Source organism: Pituophis catenifer, unplaced genomic scaffold (assembly GCF_029215685.1).
Source record: "Pituophis catenifer annectens isolate HBS135680 unplaced genomic scaffold, rPitCat1.0.hap2 SCAF_1, whole genome shotgun sequence".
In the NCBI taxonomy this organism is placed as follows: Eukaryota; Metazoa; Chordata; class Lepidosauria; order Squamata; family Colubridae; genus Pituophis; species Pituophis catenifer.
Window position 1 is genome coordinate 289116040 of NW_027256881.1, and position 23179 is coordinate 289139218.

At 35.6% G+C, this 23179-nt stretch overlaps 1 protein-coding gene across 1 annotated transcript in view; it reads left to right on the forward strand.

Moving 5' to 3' along the window:
* AQR (aquarius intron-binding spliceosomal factor) overlaps positions 1-4216 on the forward strand; it is a 41620-nt gene extending 37404 nt beyond the window's left edge. Inside the window, exons 32-35 of the mRNA XM_070940246.1 lie at positions 602-687; positions 1196-1370; positions 1522-1635; positions 3721-4216. Coding sequence (XP_070796347.1) covers positions 602-687; positions 1196-1370; positions 1522-1635; positions 3721-3981 — 636 coding nt within the window. The 3' untranslated portion in view covers positions 3982-4216. The remainder of the gene's footprint in view (positions 1-601; positions 688-1195; positions 1371-1521; positions 1636-3720) is intronic.
* Positions 4217-23179: the final 18963 nt, after the last annotated feature.

A 23179-nucleotide genomic window follows, 5' to 3' on the forward strand; every position in this document is an offset into this window, starting at 1 on the left:
CCAAATGACTGTGATGAATGGCTCACATGAAAAATCATTTTTTTAAAAAAAATATGAAGCAAAATAAATAAAGAATATGAGACAGCAAATTTGACAGAAACTGTAATGGAATGGAACAAAGAAAGTGGCCCATACGATCCAAGGGGGTTACACTCACCCTAAGTGTGGGATCATATGATACATTACAGAGTGAGGGAGTGCTTAGATTAAAAAGTGTATAGTTGTAATAAAAATGATATGTTTACAGCTGTTAGCTAGTCTTAATAAAGTAATTGTTGTCAGGCATAAAAAAAGTCAGGTCCATGTGTGAAGGTCCAATTAATCATGCCTATGCACAGGAATTTTCTCAACTAAAAGTTAGCACTTGCTTAGGGTTAGATAAGGGTTAACAGAAATCAAGGAAGATTGGACTACGTTCGCTTGTGGCTGCGTAGGGATTCTAAATTAATCTTTCTTTTAACTCCATCCTGAGGTTCTGCCATTCTTCCTACAGTAGTTTTCTTTTGATACCATTAACTCCATAGACTGGTTTATTTAATTGTGTGTGGGGAGCAATTAATTACCTTACTCTATTTTTATTTTTATTTTATTTTTTGGCTAGGTGACAACTGTGGACAGGTTTCAAGGTCAGCAAAATGATTACATCATCCTTTCACTTGTGCGAACAAAAGCAGTTGGACACTTGAGGTAAGCCATAATATATCTCTGTACAGAGAACAACAGTGCAATCCTACCATAAGTGGAGTGTGTACTAGTAGAGGTTTGGAGTATTTATGAGTAAAATGGACTGTTTATGAGTAAAAACTCAATTGAATCCCATTTTATCTATCAATGAGCCACTGAAATAGGACATCTTACCTGTTTTCTGTCTTGTCCATACTTATATTTAACATATTCCATAAGTGCAACATTAACTCCAATTTTAAAGACTAATTATGAAATTAATGTTTTTAAACATATTTATTGCTGATTAAAGTTTCTAACACAGATGTATGTACCAGAACTGTTATCTTCAGTTTTAAAGGAAAAATGGGCATTAATTTAATTTGTATTAATTTTCACATTCAAAGGAAATAAGTTTCCTGCTTTAATTTTCAGGAGGGTTGTTTGTATGATCGTATTAGTGTTCAAGTGAAAAATTAAATATCATTGTTCGGTTTAAATAGTAGAGCTGTTTAATTTTTCCTTCCTGAAGGGATGTGCGGCGTTTGGTGGTTGCTATGTCAAGAGCCAGGCTTGGTCTGTATATATTTGCAAGAGTGTCACTATTCCAGAACTGCTTTGAGCTGACTCCAGCCTTCAGCCAGCTTACTGCTCGTCCTCTTCAACTGTATATAGTCCCTGAAGAGTATTTTCCAACTGCTCGTCAGGTACAACAAGCTACCTTGAATTCTGTTTAATGTTTAAATGGTTAAAAATATATCTATCATTTATATTGTATTCGTACTTTTATCTTATTTAAGAAGTGGTTGTTTGTTGTTTTAGTTCCAAACTTTACTATCATTTTCTTTCCTTCCTCAGAATGGAAAACATCCATCTCATCAAGTTCATATTATAAAGAATATGCCTCAGATGGCTAATTTTGTCTACAACATGTATATGCATATGATCCAAAGCACACACCACCACCGACAGGTAAAGAAATAAAAGTTGAGAAAAACATGTTTAATTTAAAAGCTCTGAGTGAAAAAGTTGTTAATACTTTCTGATAACAAATGAACATAGTTAAAAATTAGTTGACTTGGTTGATTTTATTTTTAATAAGTCTTTTATGCTCTAGGTAACTTTGTAAACAGTATGAACTACCCTGTTTCCCCCAAAATAAGACATCCCCTGATAATAAGCCCAATTGGGCTTTTGAGCGCATAGCAATAAGGCCAAGCGCTTATTTCAGAGTTCAAAAAAATATAAGACAGGGTCTTATTTTGGGGGAAACACGGTAATTCTATCAATTTGGAGGATAGGGGACAGAGAAAATGATATATACAGTACTCTTGTGAGTCAGACAAAACTTGTAGCTGATTTTTGCTAGGGATTATAAAATTATATTTAACATACAGAAAGTTGACAAAGAGAAATTTTTTTAATCTTCTGTAACAACAGTGATATTGGCAGACACCAAAATCAGTACAGAAGAAGGAATATCAACTCAAAATAAGATTAATCAATTCAATGGATTTAAACATGGCAGTCCAGTTAATTAAAAGTATCCTAAATTCACCTCGTACCTGTAGTACAACTTGAGAGAAGAAGCCAGGTCTATAAATTAAGTTCATTTACATGTTGATAAACCATAGTTCAATTAACTTCTGAAAACAGCTTTTGCATGGGAAGTATAAAATTTATAGATTAGCTGTTCATTTAAGGTACGTGTAAATAAAAATTGACAATGTATACTACATCCATTTGTTCTGAAACAAGCAATTAAAAACAAGCAAATAACAGACAGAATTTTGATATGGGGGGGGGGAAATAACTGTGATGTCTTTTTATGAAGTAATTATTATTTGTAGAAAATTGTTTGGCACCCACTAGAGTAGATTTATTAATATGACTGGGAACTCCTGTGACCAATTAATGTGAAGGGAAGCTCATGAAATCTTGCTCTTTATACTACTTGCAACTAGCTAAACATGTGTGTACATAGCTCATTCACACAGACTTGGAAGTATTGGAAGTGCATTTTCAACTGCACTATTAAAATGTTATTTTTAACTTCATGTTAGCTTTCTTAGAAAAAGATCTGAATGACGCTAATCGTATATGGATAGAAGTACCAGCTGCATCACAGAAGGAATCTTAGTTTGTATCCGGCAGATAAAAATATATATTTAGCCAAATACAAAGGAATCCCTAATTTGAGGCTTAGATTTTCTGAATGTCTGTAATTAGTCTACCAAAAATATCATTTTTTATCACATAGCATGGAACCCAGATATAGTCATTTAATAATTTCTGAGTGCTATTCTTCCAGCATATAGCATCAAAATTATATATGGCTATTAGAAGCATCAGTTAAATATATAGCAAATTGTCTTAATCCCATTTTTAAATTCGAATGTAAACAAAAACTCCACTTGGAACTATGACGAAGAATATTTTTGGAGATGGGCATATCCTCTATTCCCATGGCTTTATATCAGAAAGATAAGACTGGAGAAATGTTCATAGTATTATTTAATGAGATTAGCCTGTTTTCATCTTGAGTCAACACATATATTAAAGTTTTAATGGAATTTTTACTCCTTTCTATTAGGATCTAGTTAAATATTAGGTTTTTTTCCCACAAATAGCAATTCTCTTCTTCAGAATGCAGCAATAGCAAAAACTGGTTTAATTAAGTAGCATATAATAATTCACAAAATTTCACCATATTCAAATGCTTGCTTGCTTTAATCTTAGAGCATTCAAAAATTCTGTGGAATCAACTTAAACCTATAGAAAGCTATGTAATGTCTCTCACATATAAAACTGCAAATAAAAGAATTATCTGTTATGGATATTACATAAATTAAAAATTATTTATTTCATTTTAGTTTGTTATAGATGCCCACTCCAATAGATTCAATAAATTTAGACAAGTCATATGGAGTTATTTGTCAGAATCCTCATGTGACTTTGCAACCAATGTAGTTTATATTGATAGTTTTTTCTTACTGGTATAGATCTGTATTATGTTGAAATTGTTCTTAAACAAAACACATCTTCTTTTTTTTGTAGGATTTATTACCTCCTCCAGAACTTGTTGAAGAAAGTGAAATATCTAAACCTCAAGAAAATGAAGTTATCCAGAGTAAGAAATCTGAAATGGAAACAGGAACTGAAATCAAAGCTATGTCGGGGGATACTATAAAAGAGAACATTTTGAATGAGAAACCAAAGACAAGAGAAGAAGAAGAGGAGCATCGGAAAATGCCTGAACATCCTGGAAGAGATAGTGACAGTGAAGACAGTGAAACAGAACTTGATGCAGATAAATGAACATTGCCTTTTCAGGTCTGAAAAAAAGAATTAGCAAAAAATGACCATAGATACTATATGTATCCATTCCTTTAGTCGATCAGCTGCTGTAAATATTAATGATACTTCAGATTTCATTTTTTTGTACTATAAATATGAAACGAATCATTTATGTGGTCATAAACAAGGAACAGACACAATGGCATCACATTTTTATGTGTCTCCAATGTATTTAGTAAAACATTTTTAAATTATTGCTCTGAGTCTTTTTTTGGTATTGAAAAACTTCTGGGAGATTTTAATTTATTTTTTAAAATATCACATAGTTAGTTGATATCAGAAGTAATACTAAAAAACACCAGAGGTTCATGTTTTCACACATAGGCTCAAAGAGATCAAGCGTCTCTAAAGTGGTATTGGTTAAATGTGTTGGGATTTCCTCTCTCAGACTCATACTGGCTGGGAAATTCAGCTGATGCAATACTGGAAAAAAATACGTGGTTGGGAAAGAAGACAGGAATAGATCATGAGATACTTATTTTTATTTTGATGGTACCCCAGCATATTTCCTCAGCAAGTCTTTTTGTAAGGGAGATGGGCAGTTTCTAAATATAATAAATAAATAAAACAAATAAACAAACGTCATTCCAAAATAAAAGTAGGTATAAAATTAGTTAATAAAATAAAATAAAAACATTAATGTGAAATTTCAAAATTAAAAGTATAAAACATCTATAAAATTATTATCAATAATCTAAATGCTATAAATAATTAAGCTAGATAGGAGATAAATACATAATAAATACTGAACTATAAAACATTACAGCATTTTAAAAGTATCAATTGTAGCTTTACTAGGATTATTTCAACTATACTGGAGTGATAATGTGTTTTTTTAAAGAAAGGGAAGGATTATGAGATACTGAGTTATGCTGATCTAAACAAGGCTCAGGATTACCTTATTTGGATAAGGTTATTATTATTAGATTATTACTATTACTATTATTATTACTATTACTATTACTATTATTAGATTTTGCCACTATAAAAATAAAAAGTTTGTTTGCTAATTATAGAAGTTAAACTGCATGTTAAACTGGCTTTTTCATCACTTTTCCTTGCTTATGTCATAAATAGATGGGTGGTATATTACCAGAGTAAGTGTTTTGGCACATAATTCTATGACTACAGTGCTCTAGGATAAATATGTTCCAAAGTTATAGATTTATATTTGGTGATAAAGTTGTCAACAGGACTATATCGCTAAACTGCATAGATCAAAATAATAATTTCTAAAGTTATATTACATATTTCAAGTTTGTTAGCTTTATTAACAAGTATTGTGTATGAAATTTGTGCCTAAATAGAGATGTGACAGAAGATTTTGCTGCATTAATAGGGGATAAAGATCTCGTCTATTAATGAGAATCAGTTGTCTGACTAACTTACACAATAACATTATTTAGCAGTCTAAATCATAGAATTGTGTTAGCAAAGTAAAATAATTTTCTTAAGTGTTATAGTAAATAAAATAAGTCAGGGGTTTTAATTTGTCTCTGAGAAAGGCTTTATTATACAGAGCCATGAGACATGGTGATACAATAACATAAACTAACATTCATAATATGATGAATGGCAGAAAAACCTTCTGGCAACATGTGGCCAGCTCAGCTAGAGAACATCGGCTTTCTAACCTATTTTCTAAAAATATTCCAGTGTCTTAACTAATTTGTGCCTTTTAATAAAATAAACCCAAATACTGGCGGAAACAGCTGCTAGTTGTTATATATATTAATCACAAATTTGAGGATATTTTAGCTAATTGGTTTTAATAAGATTGTCAGTAAGTACAATAAACAAGGGTGAAAGCTTACAGATTTTTTTTTTATAAAATTTCTAATTCTATTGGCTCTGTCACTTACACATATTTAACAACTGGATATACCGAGGAACTTATCTAAGCTGATTTTGAAGTTAATGCTGAGGACACCAGCATTTATATTAGAATTTGACAAACTAATAGATTGGCATGAGCTATTAGGAATATAAAGCATACTAGGAAATGTTTTATATGCTAGGAAATGAGAAATTCATTCACTTAATTTAGGAATGGGTGATGCCTGACTTCTCGCTACTGTTTTGGTATGTCTCACATTTGTGTTTTCTCTCAGTTGATGTAAAGAATGTCCATGGTTGGACCAAATTGAAGCAATTAGATTTCTGTCTACATGATATTCACACTGAGCAGTCTCCAGGTGAAAAGCTCTCTAATAATAAATGATTTCCCACTGCCCTCTTCACCAAAGATAAGGCCAAAAGGCCTACCCATATCAGCTCTAAATTCCTAGGCTACAAAATAACAGTAGTCCTGTTATGCATCGTGAGGCGCTTCAGCATTCTGCTGCTTAAATCTGACATCTCTCTATTGTCAAAAGATCTATTTTTAGATTGATAGTCTGTGAACATGGAATGTTTAATTACAGTAAAGGGAAAAGCATGGATGATGGAGCAGGGTGCTACTTTCAAGTACTGTTCCAACAGCAAAAAAAGTCCCTTGATTCATAGGGTAATTCTTAAAAAGTTAATAGCAATAAACATTCTTGAATTTTAATTCCATATTGGCACATGATGCTAAGTCTATAAACAATTTTTAAATACCACATAACTCAGTGCCACCATTGTTAAAAGTTCCTAAGTGTCTATTGCACTATTATAAACAAGAAATTAAACTTAAAAATTAAGAGCACCTTTGGTTACTTGCACAATGTGCTAATCCATGATGACTAAATCCACCAATTTTCTGAGTTTGTACAACACAGTCCTGAACAAATAAATTAGATTAAGATTGCATAACTTGTTACAACAAAATGTGATTAGTTAGATGATCGTTCAATGCTTTGTGCAAATAAAGACAGTGGATAGGAAGCAAAACTAAGCTTAACTCAGTGGTGGCCTTAAAACACTTTTATCATCTTGTGTAAGTGAATGGTTCCCATTTCATCCTCAGGAAAATGTGGCATTTAAATTTAGATATTTATTTATTTATTAGATTTGTGTGCTTCCCATTTTGTTTAGAGATGACTATGGGTGGCTTACAAGCATTAAAAACCAGATCCTGACTTTATTATAGAAATGCACTGGATCCAACTGGCTTTCAAACAAGCCTAATGATGAGCTTTTTGCTAGTTCACAATAATGCTGACGTGTAACCAGGCTTCTGATTACTTTATATCAGACAGGACAAAGTAAATATAAACATATAAATACTTTTCAGGATTTAAAGTCGCACCCCTTATATGATGTTTATATCCAGAAAACATTTTTTTATTATGTACATGACATAGTTGTCCTTTCTTACTGACTACATAGATATTCTTCAGGATACCTTGTCCTTCAGGTCTTCCAATGTTGCACCTATTGCCATGTAACAAATTCTACCTGCCTAATGGCCAGTCATCCTAGTTTCTTTCCTTATACTTTTCCCATAGAGCTAGGCCTTTGTATAATATGTCCCACACATGATAACCTGAGTCCAATCATTTCTGCCTTGAATGAGAACTTTAGGTTGATTTTTTTAATTTGTTTGTATTCTTAGCTATTGATGGTATTCTCATTCAAAAGGATCAATACTCTACTGTGCTTTCACTTCCATATAGTATCACAGGGAAAACTATTGCTTGCATGATTCTGATTTTTGTAGGTATAGACAGATCCCAGTAACAGAATACTTTTTTTGAAGACCTTCATGGCTGCTCTACCAAGTCTGAAGTGTATTTTCTTGACTGTATTTCTTGACAGCTAGTTCTTTAATATTGATAGTTGTTCTTAAAAGAAAGAACCTACCCATCATTTTAGTATCTTCACTGTCCGCTCTAAGGCTAACCTGCTTGTCATTAGTTTGTCTTATTTGTAATTAATCTTAATCCCATTTCATTGTGCTTCTAGAAATTCAGATCATCTGCTTTTTTAGTTCTGTCTCTGAACTTGCGGATCTGGCTGTATGGCTGAGCTGTGTGATAATTACCATATGTTGATCTGTTGTTGTCTTTTTCTTGGCGACTGATGTTCAGTGTTGTTTTTATTATTATATGTTGCATGGTCTTTTTGATCAGCCATTCAGAGTAATGAATTTGGGGTGGGCAGCCATACAAATTGAATAAATAAATAAAATAGTCAATTTGATTTCTGTGTGCTCCATTTGGTGATATCCATGCATATAGACATTATTTTGGTTGTTGGAAGTCTGTATTGCCTATTATTAATTAATATTTATGTCATGTACACTATTTCATTTGATCTAGTAGTCCTTTCAGTTATGAAGAGACTAGCAAGCATAAATGGCTACATCTATAAGAAAAGCAGCTCAACTACTGTATGGTTATACCATTAGGGAGAATGTGTCCTGTAAGGATTAAACAGAAAGTCCTGAAGTTCCTCTTGGGTTATTATTCTCCATTCTAGACAAATAATGACTGCAATTCTGCTTTTATTTCAAAGTTTTTATTTGCTTACTTCAAATTAGCAGTCATGCTACATGCTGCTCATTCTGATACTGCACTCAAGATTGACTCTTGGACACACAAAAAGGCCACAGGGGAGTGAAAGTTAGAATCTCTACTTTAGCAATGACATATACTCACTGTTCTTTTTACATGGTTTGATGTTCTTTTCTGTTTTAGTCCTGTAAACAGAAAATCAATGGAGTATGCATCAGTGTACTATGTACAATTTGCATATGTATCATTCATAAAGGCTATTCTTGGAATGTCCTTCATGGTTTAATATCACAGGCTTTTTATTAATGTGTAAATTTGAGCACACACATACACACGAAGATGGCATCTAATTTAACTAAAGTTAACTTCTGGAGACACATTACATAGAAGATAAATGTGCATCTCGTTAACTTTGAATTTTGTTTATACTGTTCTGTGAAAAGGTTGCAATCAGAGTTTCTGATTTCTTGCATAACTTTGCCATTGAATATTATCAGAACTTTGATGTGGGTTTTACTGGTATATAAAGAGAGTTTAAATAGATAACTCTAAGATTTTGGTGCTGCTTTCATTTATTTCATGAACAGTTATCCTAATCTGAAAGGAAAAAAAATATAGAACTGTACCTCCAGTGTATACTATGCCTTCATCAATTTTCACAACTGCAAGGTCAAAGTAGATTTCATTAGTAATTTTTGTGTCCTAAATGATTCCCTGCTCTTACAGCATTCACCCACTGGCATCCTGTATGCTTAAATTATGCAAGAAAAGAAGGCAATGACAGCTGATGACAGCTGCTCTTTGAACCAGCTCCTCGACTAGTCTTATTATAGCAGCTTATAATTTTTAGATAAGTACATTACAGAATTATTAACAAGAAGACCCAAAGTATGCAAAGCTATTCTAGTGAGTTCATTTTTTAAACTCTCCATTTCTATGGATTTTTTTTTTAAAAAAAACTGATCGTTTCACTGGCATTGAAATTGAGATCAACCACGGTGCGGTGATTAAAATGTTAAGCTTAAGAAACTGCCAGACAGCTGCAAGAAGATGTTTTCATTGGTTTAGAAAGAAAGAAGAAATGCCAGTCCGAATTGCCTTCCCCTATTTGCTTATTTAATGTTTGAAACTACATGTCAACATAAAAGTATGCTGAATTCTTTTGGGAAATAACAAAGATGCATTGTTCTATTCTATTATTGCCTACAGTTATTACTCAGGGTAAATAATGAGCTATTATTTTATTCAGCTCCACATTTAGCCATTTTGTGGTGATATTTTTCAACATCTTGTGGGTTTGTAGGGCAAGCTTTTGAGGTGAGAACCAACCAGGTGGACTATTATTTCACTTGGGCTGGGGCTACATGCATCTTCTAGACTGGATTTCATGATTCGATTTTAGTTGTTTCTCTGAATTTGGAGCAAGTGTGTGTGTGTGTGTGTGTGAGAGAGAGAGAGAGAGAGAGAGAGAGTTTATTGTATTGCATAGTAAAAACTTTTTTCCCCTCTTCCCCCCCTTTCTATTGATCAATGATAATTTGGTCAATAATTAGCAACATTTAATAGAACAAAACAAACAAAAAGAGAGTGAAGCAAACAAATACAATAATATATTAACAGCTAGCAAAATAAATCCCTGTTCTATAAATTCAACCACCCTAAATCCTGGATCTGATTATTCAGATGTAGGCCTCATGTATTTCAGTGGGGGGCTTTGTGTACAGCTCCCTCATCAGAGCCTTGCATTGGACTCCAGGGATTACAAATCTCTCTCTCTCAAACACACCCACACACCTCTTAAATCTGGATACGATTAAAAACAAAAATATAAACAATTTACAAAAGTGAATGAAGCAGAATATAGAAATGTGATACAATCAAGACTTGGCCAGAAATAGAAAAATTAAAAAAAAAATAAACCCTAAAATCTGTGTTTACACCCTATTTCTACTTTCATCTGAAGGAAGGAAGGAAGGAAGGAAGGAAGGAAGGAAGGCGGGTTGTCTGAGGTAATAAGATTAGTAAGATTTGTGAAGAGGCAGGCCCTCAAAACTAGTGATGAAAGGAGGCCCAACCAATCTGGCAAGGTCCAATATTTTCTGGAATTACTGCTGCCTTGTGCAAACTGTGAATTCCTCATCATTTGCTCATCATATTAAGCTCCCTAAAATTCCTTAGTCCTAGTTATTTGTAACCAGGGGTGGGCTGCTGAGGGTTCGCAGGGGTTCGGGAGAACCTCTGGCTAAGATTCAGTGCAGTTTGGAGAACCCCCAAATCCCACTCCTGGCTGGCCCTGCCCACCCTGCCCCTCCCAGGAGTCCCTACGTGGCCTGTTTTGGATGCAGGTAAGTGCAGGGCACGCACAGAGGCTCGAGGAGGGCGAAAAACGGGCGTACTGGAAATTCGGGAAGGCCGGAAATGGGCCTGTTTTGGGCCTCCAGAGGGCCTCCGGAGCCCAGGGAGGGAACACCCCCCCCCAATATGGTGCAGGAGGCTGACTAGGCCACGCCCACCATGGCCACGCCCACCCAGCAACCAGGCAGAGACCCCCTTGCTAAAATGTTTGAAGCCCACTCCTGTTTGTAACCCCTCCTGTTATTAATAGCTTCCTTTCCTAATGCTTTTAAAGGCATTATGGAGATAGGCCCCGCAACTTTGGCGCTTTTTTTGGTTTATGTGCAGTCGCATACTTTTAAAAGATTAATCCAGAAGAGACAAACAGGCAAATCATTATTCCAGTTTGGCTTTGGAGGTGGGCAAGAATAAAAATAGCTAAATAAAGCAAGTCACTTCCTCCTGGGTGCATGTGAAATTACATCTATTCTTTGCTGAACACAGATCCCAAAGATTTCCACTTTACTATAGTACACCTGCAAAAATGGTTATGTGCTTAAATTAGGATTAGAGAAAGAACGACAAGATTACAGGAGGCCGATCTAAGGAAATAGGATTTAGGAAAATGAAACAACCCAGATAGGAATCCAGAAGGAGGGCCCTTTGCAAAATGCTGTATATTTCTGTAGGTAAAATACGGAATACTGTAATCCCTGCAGGGAGGTGTAAAAACTGTTCTTCCAGCAGCACTTTTATTATTTGGAGAACGGAAGTACCATTGTGATATATATCTTGAAATCATTTGATAAACTAGAGGGAATTTCCTAAGGTTGTGCTTGATAGGGGCTGCCCAAGAGGAGGAAAATTGTAGCCCCCTGTAATTGTTCTTCTATAACATTTCATGTGCATAAAGGAGGTTGTTTCTGTTTAAAAAGTTCTGATGAGTGTTCTCATGTCTTCTATTTTCATTTCTATCCTACTAAAATGCTTGAACCAGGGGTGGGTTCTACTTACCTTTACTACCTGTTCGCAACAGGGCCACGTGCACACTCTTCTGCGCATGCGCAGAAGCTTCTGCGCATGTACAGAAGCATTTTGGTGACCTCGGGGTCGGTGGGCAGAGTCTCCCGCCGGTTTTACTACCGGTTCTATAGAACCCGTGTGAACCAGGGGCAACCCACCACTGGCTTGAATTCTACTAGTAAGAATGAGTATTGTCTACAATTGGGTACAACCAACATTTATGTCTGGTTTGAGTCTTACTATGCATTGGAGTTCCCATTTGGAACTGGAACTTGGGTTATCCTTTATTAGGCTAATATACTGGCTGCCTTTCCTTATTTTATCCTTCTGTTATTGGCCTGCTCAAGGTAAGTTGTGTTAAGAAAGAGTGACTGTGCCTTGGTGGCTAAAGGTGGATTGGAACTTGGATTCCTCTGCTTCTGGTCTGATACCTTCCTTGCTATACCATGCTGACTTTTCTAGACAAGAATTATTACAGAAAATGCTTTGAAAATAGAGGATTTCCCATGCCCATTTATTTTTCCACTGGGTTGGAAGAAAGTAAAAGGTGACTCCTAGTAAAAACTTTTCTTAGTCCTCAACTTACTACCATAATTGAGCCAAAAATTTCTGTGATTCAGTGAGACATTTTGTTAAATGAATTTTGCCCAGATTTACGACCTTCGTTGCCTCAGTTGTTAAGTGAATCACTGCAGTTGATAAGTTATCCGGTTGTTAAGTGAACCTGGGTTCCCCGCTGACTTTTCTTGTCAGAAGGTCACAAAAGGGGATCAGCAACAGTCATAAGTATGAAGCAGTTGTCAAGCCTCTGAATTTTGATCACATGATCAGGGGATGCTGGTAGGTCATAACTGCGAAAAACGGTCATAAGTCACTTTTTTCAGTGCCATTGTAACTTTGGTCACTGAACAAACTGTTGTGAGGATTACCTGTATATGGGAGAAATAACTGATGGGACGTGTGTGTGTGTGTGTGTGTGTGTGTCTGTACACACACGTGTACACACACATGTGCACATACACACACACACACACACACCATCAATTACTTCTCCCAACCCAGAGGAAAAATAAATGGACATGGGAAATCCTCTATTTTCCTAGCATTCACTGTAATAATTCTTGTCTAGAAAAGTCAGCAAAGTCACTTCTGTTTTTTAAAAATTTTGTTTTCAAGGGCCAATATGGGGGCGGGGAGTCATCTTTTATTTAAGTACCACCACCATCACCCTCATTTTGGCCCTTATCTACAGAATATGCTTCTTTGAAAACAAAATTTAAAAAACAGAAGCGACTTTGTTCTTTCTGTTGCTTCAACACAGGATCTCATTCAACATGTGGTTTCTCTTATACATTTTCATTATCAGCTGACTTGCATGAGGAAAACAAAGTCATGATTGTAAGATACTTGTGGTGATATTTAGCTTGTGGGTGTGACATTAATTTATGCCTTATACTGTAGTGAATGCTTGGAAGAAATAAGATCTTCAGAAGGCTTATTCACCACAAGGTAAGCACTGCTGCTCTGTTCCATTGGAATAATCAATGATAGAAGATATTTTCTTTCATTATTAGGGCCTATTAAATTAATTCTACCATATAGTTTTGAGACCAATTTGTGGGATATAGTGCCTCAGATCCCATTACTCATCAGAAGCTGTAATGTCTGGAAATATCCATTTTATTCTAAAAACAATGAAAAATTGAAAACGAAAAACAAATGCATGTATTTTTCCAAAAGAGTCTTGTTCCACAGTTCTTTTTCTAGCAAATGATGAATTATGTAAGTGACAAAATATATGGAAATACAATGTTGTAATAACATGTTATTCTCAAAGCATGCATTTGAGTAATCCTAATGAGCTGTCATGCTAACTTGTTTGAGACAGTAAAATATAATTCTATACTTATTGCAATTATGTAGAAAATTTTTAGAGGAAAGAGGTTAGTTGGTACGGGGTTCATTTTATAGCAGAAATGAACCCCATACCAACAGAAACAGAAAATGTAAATTATAAAAAAGTTTCTTACACCAAATTTCAATGTCCTCTAAAGTTCATACTTCCTTAGATTAAATGTATTAGTCTTTTAGAAATGTTTGTAAAACTGTTTATTTCTTCTGGTTTTCACAGCCTGGTTAATATTGAAGAAATCATTAATTTTTTAAAGTGCTCCTATCTGTCAGATGTGATAACTTTTATAAATGGCAGCGAGACTAAATGTCTGGTCTTATTTGTTTATATATTTTTTTTTTAAAGACCATAACGGGTTTTGTTTAAATGTGACCCAGTTGCCAAGCACCTAAATGTGACCCAGGAGAGGGGGTTAGAGCCATCAGAAATCTGGAACCAGGTCATAAGTCCTGGGGAGATGGGGCCCATCATAATTCTGAATGGTAACTAAGCAACTGTCGTTAAGCAAGGACTACTTGTAATGCAAGTAATAAAATGTCCATAGTACTGTACACACAAAACAAACATTAAAAAAATACAGCAATTACAACTGCATGAGAATTATGAGTGATAGACAGTCGGGTCAGAAGATATTCCAGAACAATAAAATTTATACAGGTAGTCCTCAACTTACGATCACAATTGAGCCCAAAATTTATGTTGCTAAGTGAGAAATTTGTTAAATGAGTTTTGCCCCATTTTACGACTTTTCTTGTCACATTTGTTTAGTGAATCACTGCAGTTGTTAAATTAGCAAGTGAATCTGGTTTCCCCATTGACTTTGCTTGTCAGAAGGTTGCAAAAGGTGATCACATGATCCCACGACACTGCAACCGTCATAAATGTGAGTCAGTTGTCAAGCATTTGAATATAAATCACGAGACCATGGGGGTGCTCCACTGATCATACATATGAAAAATGGTCATAAGTCACTTTTTTCAATGCCATTGTCACTTCGAACGGTCAATAAATGAACTGTTGTAATTGGAGGACTACCTGTATCAGCTTCAGGAAGGGCAGAAACTAGGGATGCAATTTAATATTTACAGGGAGGCTATTTCTGAGAATCAGCACTGTGATGATAAATCAGTGCTTTCTGGCCTCAATTCCCCCATCTTGTGGACCTAAGAGTATAACCCAGGGGCGGGTTCTACTTACTTTTACTACTGGTTCGCAACAAGGCTGTGCGCGTGCTTGCTTCGCTTGCGGCCACGCGTGCTCTTCTGCGCAAGCGCAGAAGCTTGTGCGCATGCGCAGAAGCCTTTTGATGATGTCAGGGTCAGTGGGCGGAGCCTCCCACTGGTTTTACTACCGGTTCTATAGAACCAGTGCGAACCGGGGGCAACCCACTACTGGTATAACCAGAGGTTTAAGATAGGAGAACATCCTCAGATTGGAAAAGGAGATCCTGTAGATAGTTTGGTGTCAAGCCATATATGACTTTTTAAAAATCAATACTAGCATTTTGAATGGTACAAAAAAATTAATAATGGCTAATGAAGAGCCAACAAAACAGGGCTAATATGATCACAATAAAGAGTGCTAGTCAAATGCAGCTGCTGCATTTTAAACCAACAGCAGCTTCTAGATGGCCTTCGAAAGTAGCCACAAATTGAGTGACTTGTGGAAGTCTGCATGTAACTGGTCCTCTTACTCCAGGAAGGGGCACAACTGGCACATCAGCTCAAATTTAGCAAATGCCCTTCTAGCCATGGCACCCATCTGTCCATATAGCAATAGCCATATAGCAATAGCCAGCACTCCAGATGAGACTCCAAGACCAATAGACTTGCTCTTTCAGTGCCATCTTGTCAAGAAACAATACCAGAACCTATAAACAACTCTGATGTGCAAGTTTCCTTCTTACTTAGTTTCAAGCTCATGTATTGTCCCATTCAAATTCCTCCAGCAATATCTCTTCTTAGCCTTAGAATGCTAATATGAAACATAACATATTGATGGCATTGCACTCTGTACCCTGGGTTAATGCATTGGAGGGCTTAATGCAGATGAATGTCACACAAGAGTGGCTGCTAGGCTAATCTCTTCTGCCCTATCACTGACTGGAACTGCTCTTTAAAGTAGGAGCAGAATCACTACTAAACAATACTTCCAACCCCACCCCGACTCCCAACATGCAGTTCAGAAGGAAAGCATGATTGATTAATTGATCAGATGCTGCTAAGAGATTTTATAAGACTAAGAGGGGTACATTATCCCTATCAAAGTCTGGACAGAGGTCATCTATGAGACTGAGCAATGCTGTCTCTATCACGTGCCTGGCCCCGAACATCACTAAAAAGAATCCAGATACATTGCTTTCTCTACAGTACTGGTTAATTAAATCCCTTATCACATGCTCAATAATTTTCCCCAAAAAGAGAAAACTCAAGACAAAATAGGTTTCAGATATTGCTGGATATGGTGGGAATCTCTTGAAACGGAAAAGCATTGTCGCCTCCTTTAAAACTATTGATATCTGCTTCCATTAAAAGAGGCATTAATTACCTAATTGTAAACTGCCAAATTGTTAAGAAACTTCTCAAGCACTTTGAGAAACTCTTTAAATCAATCAATAGTAGAAATGGACTTTTCTAATGGGTCCCATAGACCTTTGGAAGTCTCAGGCAGCAGTTAATCTCAGCTGCACCTGGAAATTAACTAACCATGGGAATGGGCTAGCTGTAATTCTGTCCATATTCAGATCATAGCATAATTGCTTTGAGGTAAAGCCAGGTCAAAGGACTAAATGCTGTTATGTAGCACTTAGCTGCCATCTGCCTGCAATTAGTGCGAGTTCAAATCTCACCAGTCTCAAGGTTGACTCTGCCTTCCATCCTTCTGAGGTAGGTAAATCGAGGACCCGGATTGTGGGGGCAATAAGCTGACTTTGTAGAAACACCGCTTATGGGGGGCCAAAAGCCCTAATAAGCAGGTATATACAAAAGAATGAAGGCTATTGCTATAAATGCATTGTAAGCCGTCCTGAGTCTTCAGAGGAGGGCGGCATATAAATTGAACTAATAAATAAATAAATAAATAAATAAATAAATAAATAAATAAATAAATAAATAAAGGAACGACTATCTGCAGGTAGGTCAAATATCACTGAGGGCAAACCCCTAGTTGCTATTGAAGCCATGAACTTCCTGGATCTGACCTCTAGGAAATGGAGATTACTCATCTACAATCAAATCATGGATGAGTGTGGTCTTATTAGAGTCAGAATTCCAGCAGGAGGCTAAGCCAAGGTCCCTAATGATCAAACCAGCAGGATTGGGACCACCAGACCAATTTGATTGCACCAAATTGCTGGTTTTCCTTCCCTTGGAATGGCCGAGTCAGGTAGGTTCCACAAGTTCATTTAAATGCTCAGCTCCAACTGATCTCACCTGGCAGTCTTTTCAAGTTCAATGTTCCTTTGTCCCTCAGCATATTGTGGCTGTTTTCCCGCTGCTATCACAGATGAACTTCAGTCTGATACACTCTCCACTCTTCTTTCATAGACCCCGGATTGCAGCAATAAATTCTCCACAAACCAGATCTTCTGACTGAATCCACAACCACTGTGGGTTCAACAACACAGACGCACAAGGATCAACTTCTCTGCTATTGTACTATCTCTATCTCTACCAAATTTAAAACTACATCCAAGCTCAAGGTAGGTCAACTTCAGTTTTGGCTTTCCTTTCCAACTGCTACAATTTCACTCTTCTACTTTTATCGTCCATCATTTTCTCAGCACATTTTGCTTTTCTCACTTTATCATTGTCTCTATTCTATCAAACTTTTCTGTTCTCTTTGCTCTCAGTTCTTTTCACTATAGCAATACCTTAATTTGGTCATCCCAAACAACATATCTATAATTTACACAAAAATTTATTTGTTGCACAGATAGAATAAAGAAAAACCTTTCAATCCCAATTATACTCTTCCTTTCATTAATGCATCTAGAACCATCTTCAGTCTTATATAACTTACAGATTAGTAACTCTGCCCATAACATTTATTTAACATGCAACATATTAAAACGTGTGCCATTTTTCTGGCCTCTCTTTCCAAAGGTGACGAGAGAATTCATTCTTCAAAAAGTTCTAATTTTTACCTATTGTCTATGAAATTACAGGGATGTTCTCAGCCAGATAAACATCAACTCCATTTCATGTTATATCTAGAATTGGTAGAATTTATTTATCCATGTATTTCTTCATTTTATATCCCTGCCTTCTGAAACCTACAGTATATGAATCAGCCCTGATTTGAGTCAGCTTGGAGTTTTGAAGAGAACTGTTTTAGCAAACACATTAGCATCAGAAGTGAAACAAACACACAGAGCTAGGCAAACCAAAAGAAAGTGGTACCCTGCCCCAGACTCTGAAGCAGTAAAATATTAGACCAAAACCAGCATTACTTTGGCATTAATTCACTCATTGACAAGTGATTTAACCTTGCCCCAACCATGCAGAATTTAAAAGTCATCTCTCAGACTACTGGAATCAGAATTCAATTCTATTGGTAAATAAAGCCTATGGGAATATTGTCCTCCTACCTCAAGAGAACTTGGTTAGATAGACAATTGAATGAGGCATTAAAACAATTAGCTCTGTACTTATATCAGTGTTACAAAATCCATCACACCATTAAACATATCCCAAGCCTCTTCATACTTGGAAGTGAAATTGCAAGAATGTATATTGTCATTTGCTAACTACTACTAGCAAAACAGTTTAAGAGTAGAAACAATTAAAAAACAAGAAAAAGTGTCATAACCATTTGCACAGGAACAGACTGGGTGAAACTTGGCTCAATACCAGTAACTATGAGAGGGATCTTGGAGTCTTAGTGGACAATCACTTAAATATGAGCCAATAATGTGCTGCAGTGCAGCAGTCAAAAAAGCCAATGCAACCCTAGGCTGCATTAATAGAGGGACAGAATCAAGATAACGTAAGTATTAGTACCGCTTTACAAAGTACAGTATTCCAAGACCACACTTGGAATACTGCATCCAATTTTGGTCACCACAATATAAAAAAGATGTTGAGATACTCAAAAGAGTGCAGAGAAGAGGAGCAAACATGATTAGGGAGCTGGAGGCTAAAACTTATGAAGAACAATTGGAGGAAGTGGGTATGTCTAGTCTAGTGAAAAGAAGGACTAGGGGAGACATGATAGCAGTGTTCCAATATTTGAGTGGTTACCACAAATATTAGGGGTCAACTTATTTTCCAAAACACCAGAAGGCAGGACAAGAAACAATGGATGGAAACTAATCAAGGAGAGAAACAACCTAGAATTTAGGAGAAATTTCCTAGTGGTGAGAACAATTAACTAGTGGAATGCCTTGCCCTCAGAAGTTATAGGTGCCCCATCGCTGGAGGCTTTTAAGAAGAGACTGGACAGTCACTTGTCTGAAATAGTATAAGATCTTCTGCTTGAGCAGGAGGATGGACTAGAAGACCTCCAAAGTCATTCCAACTCTGTTATTCTATGTTCTAAGCCAGGGGTGTCAAACTCGATTTCATTAAGGGCTGCATCAGGGTTGTGTTTGACCTTGGGGAGCCAAGTGGGTGTGGCTGGGGTGGGTGTGGCCAGGATGCTGAGGACCGTGCATGGCCCTCCCGGGCTCCGTTTTTGGCTGCAATGGCCTCCTGCAGTACTTTGCCAGTGAAAACGGAGCTCGGGAGGGCTGTGCAGCTCTGCCGAGCTTCATTTTTGCTAATAGAGGCACTGTGGTCCTTCGGATGCAGCCCATGGGCCTTGAGTTTGACATCCCTGTTTTACGTCATGCAGACTCTTCTACCTCCTAGCAGATCAGCAAGCAATTGGAAATGCCAATTTGTAAATACTTTAATGTTAATAGATATCATGAATAAAGCCAAATCTTTATCAGAGCTTATCAATTAATTTATCTAATTCTTTTGCTAGGTTCAAGATGAATGCGTCCTGTGTCATCTGGGGAATCTTTTGGCTGATTATACTCCTTTTTATTGGATGGCCAATTAGCCTGTTTTTGGGAGGACTGTATGGATTCTTCGCTCCTTTGATCACTCTGATAGGTCTAGATGACTTTAGTGAACTTTTATTGAAGGGGGTAAATATGGGAAGACAATGTGCTATGAATGTGCGAACAGGAAAGCCCCTCTTTTAATAATAAACCCTATTACAAATCAGAAATAAAGATTCATTCTGTGATCTTTAATGGACGTTGAAAGTATTTGTGTACATTCCTGTTTATAGTAAAATGATATTTAGGCTTTAAATAATACATTATTGATATTTTACAGTATTGTAAAGAAATATAGTGTCATTTCATTTGTAAGCTGTATGAAAGCTGAGGAGTTCTGAATAAGAACTTCAAATATTTGTGAAATCTGGGTTTGAAGAGAACACCATGTTTGCAGCTCTGAAAACTTATGTATTAATACCTCTCCTTAGATACAGTGATGAAACTTGCATTCCTCTTAGGGGGGAAGTTGGCTTTTAGCTTCTTATTCTGCCTTATAAATTATCAAAAGTTCAAAGTCTAATTGTTTATTAGTTTCATTTCCAAACACAGTCAATGTATTAATCTGTATTATTATCACTAATGTTCATTATATATAAATTTTATATAAATATATATATGGAAGTTCTTTTTAATGATTTATAGATATGTTATCGCTTATGATAAATAAAACATAACTTGACTGGAAGTTTCCACCTGGGTTTTTTTTTTTTACATTTTTGTTATGTATTTTCTCCTAATATAAGAATTCCTGAATTTTGCTGTTACTTTTCTGAACCACAATTATAAATATTATGATGATCTTAAAACTAGAACCTAACTTTAGATAATAGTAAAGTATTTTTACTGTCACTTATCTGATATTTTAATAGAGATATAAGTTCTCTGTCCCCTAATATGTATGTAAGTACTGTAATCCTTGCTACAATTTCAAACAATGGGAAAGTGTCATTGCCAGTGTCTAGGCTGAGAATAGAAGTAATCTCAGTTTCCTCATTAGAGTGTATATTCCAGAAACCGAACAGAATAATGCCTCCATATTGATTCTTTTGTGTTTATGTATAATATCAGTACCATATTGTATCATTATCTGTGGCCTCCTCCTGAAACATTTAGCTATAAACTATTATTATACAGATCTGAGTGGCTGAGTGTTTCGAAGTATTAGTGGTGGGGGAGTATTGCTTGATTTTTAATAAGAATCATATTATTTGGCTGTTAAGATAATATACCGCAGGATGTTTTTATGATAGCTACCCTTCACATGATCATTCCCCATGATGCTAGACAAAAAAGGAGGAGGAGGAGGAGGAGGAGGAGGAGGAGGAGGAGGAGGAGGAGGAGGAGGAGGAGGAGGAGGAGGAGGAGAAGGAGGAGGAGGAGGAGGAGAAGAAGAAGAAGAAGAAGAAGAAGAAGAAGAAGAAGAAGAAGAAGAAGAAGAAGAAGAAGAAGAAGAAGAAGAAGAAGAAGAAGAAGAAGAAGAAGAAGAAGAAGAAGAAGAAGAAGAAGAAGAAGAAGAAGAAGAAAACTCCCATTCTGGGCGGCACCAACTATAAGAGAGATGTTCTCTCTATTTCAGAAGCATATTGTTTACTAGGGAATTTGGTGTTGTGGTTAAGGCACCAGGTTAGAGACAACAAGACTTTGAGTTCTAGTTGATTGAGCTTAAGTCACTTTCTTTCAGCCCAACTCACCTCACAGGGTTGTTATTGTGGGGAAAATAGGAGGAAGGATTATTTAAGTATGTTTACCACCTTGAATTATTTATAAAAAAAATAAACATGGGAAATGAATGAATGAATGAATGAATGAATGGATGGATAAATATTGTTTCTGCCTTGGTTGATATACATTTAGCTGTATTACAACTCACTTTTTCTTTTGTTCTTTTACAAGTGTTCCAGTTTTAGATGCTCTTTCAAACTTAAAAATAGAGCTAGTATTGGCTAGGTATCTGGCATTGATTCTTAATGCACATTTCAGGATCAATGTAGTTGTTTTTAAACATTGTCATTATTTCTAACAGGATGGCAATGGTTTTACTAGAATCAGCATGAATGGCCAGTAGGGGAAAGAGCTGGAGGTAAAAAATTATCTCCTTTCTATTCCTATCACTTTTCACAAATGAGATAGAGATCATAATTTCTCTTTTAAGCACTATTTGACTATTTGTACGCAGAATATTCACTTCTTTTGTTAACTGATTTGCAATGTAGGTCCAATAAGTCACTGAAATTTATTTTCATTCATTTTCTCTCAGTAGTTTGGTAAGTTTGTAAACTATTTTAAGTTATGGTACAGCTGCAAAAAAATACATATATATCTCTTTAGTAATTAACAATTATGAAGCAAAATTTTTAAGGAAATTTAAAATGAAACGAATGTAAATTCTTGTGAAATTGGTTATATGTTGCCAGATAATTTTTATTATGGATTGACATTTTATTTATTTATTTAATGTGAATTTTCATTATAAAATGATTCAAGTGCTAATAAAAAAGACCACTTAAAAATTGAAAGTGATCATAGAGTAAGAATCAATGCAGCCACACTTTTTCAAATATCTCTAGTGCTGATAAGTATAAATAAAAAAAGGGGATACAAGCAAATTAACAGAGGTTATAAAAATGTGTTGGCAATAAACAAAGCATAAGTCTCAAGCCATAATTCCTCGGAGATGATGTTAAACGATGGAAAGCATAAACATATAACTGAACAATTTTATGACATAAGCACAAAAATAGGTAAAAATGTTGCTTCAACGTCACTGATTAAAATTAACTTTTTTAAAAGATTATATAAACCATATCTGGTTCTGTTTATAATAAATGGCATCCAATGTTTCTGCTCTTTGTGTTCTGAAGAAAAAGGAATGAACTGCATCTAAAGGTACCAACATATAGTCTTGTCAAAGGCACCAGAATTGGAATCTCCAATAATGTCCTTACAAATGTTAAAATGAAACCAAGAAATCTGAAATTAAATTTGATCCCTCAAAAAAAATTGTACTTACAATGTATTGGACTCTCCAAAGAATCCATTAGAAAAAATGGACATCAGATTTTCTAAAGTTGGAGATATAAAAGAAATGAGGGTTCTTTGACCCAAATGATAAGGTCTTTGATAATTTGATATATTTGTATACTAAAATTGTATGCTGCTTGACTCCTAACAACTCTGGGAAGCTCACAACAACAATAAGTAGATTTATGGGCAAATTTTTAAATATTAAAAATAATAAAAACATAGTTCAAGATATTGAACTATATACCAAAGCTTTGGAATCTGACAGTCTATTAGAAATTATGGTTGTATTGATTGGAAATGTGATAGTATTCCGAATGTTAAAGAATTATTGCCAGAAATGTAAAATGTAGCGATTTTGCAAAAGGCAATAAATTCTATCAC